We start from the raw sequence: 4994 nt of genomic DNA on the forward strand, positions 1-4994 counted from the left end.
GAAAAATATATTCTAAAATATAAAAAGCATGCAAAAGAATATTAAAACAAAGAGAAATGACCCCTCTCACACCTATGTATATAGAATCCTCAAAAGATTACCATTAAAATTAACATAAATATCTAGAAAAGTCAAATTTTATACCTACGTGATAATTTTTTTTGAGATCCGTATCAACTTTAATGGTGATCTTTTGGAATCCTAAACACATGAGTAGAAGAGGGTCATATAAGATGATTACTCTAAAACAAAACACATTTAAATAAAGTTGAAAATTAATGAAGAAATAAATTTTAACGAATCACCCATAACTATTATTGACCAAAACAATTTATAATCTTTAGCGTCATATAAAGATTACTTAAAAAATATATTACAAATCAAATTCTTTATTTTTGAATATATATATATATATATATATATATTATTTTTTATTTATTTATTTTAAAAATTTCAATCAATCACCAAAACCTCTCAAAATCGGAATTGGCCGGTTCTGATCTATTAGCAATTAGATTGCCTTGTTCTTCTAACAATAACTTGAGCCATGGCAAGAGACGAGAAATAAAGTGTCAAAGACGATAGGGAGCCACTATGGTTAAGTATGTTCCTGCTCAACATTACCATCATTTTATTTTATTTTTTAATTCATTGGGCCGCACTCCATGAATTCTAATTCTCTATTATGCTCTATTAAAAATTATAGGAAAAAGTTTATATAGAGCCTAAGATATAAACAATCAAATTAGAGACTATCTCAAAATTTTCACTAAAAGAGGTTGTTTTGATGCCCAAATATCATCAATTTGATCATCTCGACATTAAGATACATGGACATGAGTAAAAATTGGATTTTAAGTTTCAAAAATAGTGCATCTTGTAACGTTTTTTTGGACCGTCAATTTTTAATCTGTTCAAGTTTTCATAGATCTGTTCCGCATACATTATTTTTTAAGCTTTAAATTTTGTAATTAAAGATAAAAATACATTTTAAGGCTATCACAAAAATTTCTAATATAAAAACTATATTTCTTGTACTATCTGAAGGTGGGCTCTAATTGGATTGTCTAGAGCCTCGGTTCTATACAAACCACACCCAAAACTATACCTTCATGCTATAAATTCTCGTATCATATCTTTCGGTAATGAGGGGGACAAAGACTGGGTCAAAGGAAATAATGAAGCCGCGGCATCAGGTTTCAGTGCTACGGCTAGGTGTTAAGGTTACAGCAAGTGAGACAGAGTTTGAGAGAGAGAAAGGAGAGGAGACAGGGGTAGAGAGAGAAACTGGAGGTAGGATCAGAGAGAGAGAAAGACAGGTTTTAAAGAGAGAAACTAAGATAGGTTGGGAGAGAGGGTTTTAGAGAGAGAAATTGAGAGAGCGCGTTTCAGACAGAGAAATTGGGACAGAGAGGGGGTTAGGTTTGAGAGAGAAATTGTATAGAGAGAGAGAGGGTGGGGTCAGGAGAATGGGGATACACAGTATGTTGGTTTTTGTAGCAGAAGCACTATCTTTTCTCGAGTGCTTGATTGACATTGAGTGCAGAAGGAGAGAGAACGCGTATGGGTTATGGAAGGGAAGATAGAGAGAGTTAGAAAGGAAGGGGGGCCCTCGGTTAGTGGTAGAGACTGACAGGTGAGAGAGAAGATGGGTACTCCATACCTGGGGACCGGGGAGCAAAACTTAATGGGTTCCAGGAAACCCAACACCAACCCCTTAGCCCACATCAAAGATCGCCTTCTTCTTCTGTTTATTGAGTGGGTTATGGAAATCTAGAGAGAGAAAGTCCCATAATTCTCTTGAAAAGGAGAACATGACCTTGTCGGTGGTTTTGGGTTGTTCAGCACACAGTGCCTGCAAGCTTTCCAATTCCATGGCCAAAACCCCAAAAAGTGACTGCTTTGGAACCCTTAATTAGAGGCTAAAGTTGAGGCATCATCAAAGAGAAGGCAAGAAAGGATGTTCTTCTGTTTTCTCCTCTGGTTTTTTTCTTTTTTCTTTTGTGGGTAGAGAGAGAGAGGAAACCCCACTCTATGGTCCTGAACCCATGGGCATAATGTTAGAGATCTGAGTTTTCACAGTTAGAACTTAGAAGTAAGCCCTAGCAAAGGACCCCACAAGCTACTGTGCTCTTCTTTTATTGATTGCACACAAGTTTTGGGAATTCTTTTGTTCTGCTAATTTTTAATCTCTGCTTAAGTTTTATCCCCTTCTTGTTCAGCACCACTCTTTCTCCCCTTCTTGTTCAGCACCACTCTTTCTCTCTAAGCTGGTCTGCAGTCCCCTTCAATTTAAATGAACCCCACATGACTCTCTCTCTCTCAGCTGATCTTTACCTTCATTTTCAAATGCCCAACTTGACTCTCTCTCTAAACTGGTTAGAAGTCCAGTGCTTAATATTAATCACCTCTATTTGACATTCTCATTCTAAACTGGTGTGAATTCTTTGTTCAATTAGCCCATTTTCTCTCTCTACCTGTCTGCAGACCCTTATTCAATCGCCTCACTGAACACAATCTTTCTCTCTCTAAGCTCATCTACAAGTCCCCTTCCCTCCTTATTGAATCACTCCTACTTCTCTCTCTCTCCTCTTTAAGTCACTGCATCTCTCCCTCTCTAGGTTAAGAAAGCCATGCAATTAGGGCAAAACCCTGAGGACTGGTGCACTGAAGTCGACAGGTCTTCCTACATTAGGTAGAGTTCCAATATTTAGCATGGCTCAAGTACCTGACCTAAATCAGCCGTTCTAGAGAGAGAGAGATCTAGGGAAAGAGAGCTATCAGAGGAAGACGATAAAAGGTGGTCGAAATAAGAATTGATGGACCTAGGGGGCCCGGACGCAGACATAGAGAGAGGAGCCATGCCCATCTCAGTCGGCTTCGGCCCTATTCACCAGTCCCCCACCAAGCCCGCCAAACCCACCCACTGCGAAGCCAGGCTCGAGCCTGCCCCACCCCATGTCTCACCGAACCCCCGCCTGAAGCGCCGCAACTCTCACTATGGCGAGTGCCTCAAGAACCATGCCGCTGCCATCGGTGGCCATGCCCTTGACGGGTGCTGCGAGTTCATGCCCAGCGGTGAAGAAGGTTCCATTGAATCCCTAAAATGCGCCGCCTGCAATTGCCACCGAAACTTCCATCGAAAAGACTCAGAAGAAAATTCTATACCACAAAGTTGCTTGTACTGTTATCACAGAAGCCCTAAGGCAGTGAAGAGCAACAACCATTTCCTTCCCCTCCCTTCGAGCCCGCAAGGAGTTATACCGGGACCTCCATTTTCAATGGTGGCCTTCGGGCCTAACGATTCATCGAGTGAGGACTTGCACAATCAGGTCATAAGACCCATGTGTGTTGTTTCAAAACAAAGTAACGGTAACAAGGGAAGTGATCACAAGAGATTCAGGACAAAGTTTACGCAGGAGCAGAAGGAGAGAATGTTAGGGTTTGCAGAGAGGGTGGGTTGGAGGATACAGAAGCAGGATGAAGGGGCGGTGCAGAGGTTTTGTGATGAGGTTGGGGTGAAGAGGCATGTCTTGAAGGTTTGGATGCATAACAATAAGAATACTCTGGGGAAGAAGTCCTCTTCATAGAATCATAGAGAGAGAAGCCTGGTGCAAAGCAATATTTTTAGAAAGAGAAAGTGGGTTCTTGATTGTCTCTCAGGCTTGATGAGCAGTGGGGTTCTTCTCTCTATTGCATGCTCTCGTCGTCCCATCCTTCACTTCAAAATCCATGACGCGGCTTCCGAGGAGAAACAGCACAGTGTGGAGCAAGTGGGGGCACCTTTCTGGTTCTCAATTCCCCTTTACTTGCAAGGAGCAGCCTTTCTCTCTTTCTTCTGCAAGTTTACAATGGAACCCGACAAGACCAAGTAACGAGATTCTCTCTCTCTCTCTCCTCCTTTAAATTGTAAATTTTAGTGAGAGAAACCCACTTCCAAAAACTCTGCAAAAGCATGTCTTGAATCTCTCTCTGATCATGTAAGTACATTCTGAGTTCCTAGAGATTAACCCAACTCTCAGATTAGAGTGTATTTTACCTTTGAAATTAGTGTGCGTTACCCTAAAATGTGTAAGATGAGCTTTGTTTCTATATAATTATCATGAGCATGGATCAAAAGGAAATGTACGAGTAAGGTCCTATTTCTATGATCTAAGTTTAAGGCACTTGGAGGGCTGGGCCATTATCTTAAGACCACAGAAAAGTCTCAGTTTTTTTTTGGCCATATGGCCTACACACAAAAGACCATCCTTAATGCTTCGTAGGGTCATTTTAACAATCCCTAAATTTTGGTTTCTGGTAACTACCCTCTCAACTAACCTCAATAATGAAACTAAAAGGACTACAAAAAATTGTGTGCGCCTTGTACTCAATCTTTGTTTGGAAAGTACTCATTAAATAGATGCAAGAATATCTGCCTAGGAACTTCATGGCATATGGCACATTAGAACTGCATTCTTTTTCTTTCCTAATTTATGCCTTCATTTCGCATCCTCGTACCTTCTCGTAACATTAAGACTAATTTTCTTTCTCAAAAACATTTTTCTTATGCCTTCACTTGGCATCCTTATGGCACGACATATCCGTACCCGTCCGATCAAAGAGATAAATCCGTAAGTTTCTATTTTGCTCCATCAAACTAGATTAGTCCTACTAGTTACCTAATCTAGATAGATTAGGCCTCACCATGACTTAAACAAATATATTAGCATTTATGAAGTGGGTGTTTAAATAATACTACTATTGCATTTAGAACTCTACCGAGTATCTTACTAATACTGACTACTCACCTGGATTGGGAAAAACAAGGGCTCACTATATGGAGAGAGAGAGATTCCTCAGATTTGAATGGAAAGATCAACATTAATGAAATGGTTGTCTGAATTGTTTCTTTCAATCCAATTAGACATGGAATTCCTTTGTTGTTGTTTGATCATTCCTAGAATTGTTGCTTGATTCAATGACTATAATGCTCATTGATATGTAAATAGCTC

The 4994-nt window shown here is 39.9% G+C and overlaps 1 protein-coding gene across 1 annotated transcript; it reads left to right on the forward strand.

Annotated features, from left to right (window-relative positions):
• The first annotated feature begins 1958 nt into the window (after positions 1 to 1958).
• On the forward strand, positions 1959 to 4124 carry LOC18422572 (zinc-finger homeodomain protein 2). Its single transcript, XM_011625546.3, has one exon. It carries the CDS (start codon positions 2820 to 2822, stop codon positions 3588 to 3590), a length of 771 nt encoding a protein of 256 aa, XP_011623848.1. The 5' UTR covers positions 1959 to 2819; the 3' UTR covers positions 3591 to 4124.
• The last annotated feature ends 870 nt before the right edge of the window (positions 4125 to 4994 follow it).

The sequence above is a fragment of the Amborella trichopoda genome, chromosome 3, assembly GCF_054954075.1.
Source record: "Amborella trichopoda isolate Santa Cruz 75 chromosome 3, AtrichopodaSantaCruz75HAP2 v2.0, whole genome shotgun sequence".
Taxonomy (NCBI): Eukaryota; Viridiplantae; Streptophyta; class Magnoliopsida; order Amborellales; family Amborellaceae; genus Amborella; species Amborella trichopoda.

Coding starts and splice junctions, on each gene's coding strand:
- LOC18422572 (XM_011625546.3), top strand. CDS start 2,820: ATGGACCTAGGGGGCCCGGACGCAGACATAGAGAGAGGAGCCATGCCC.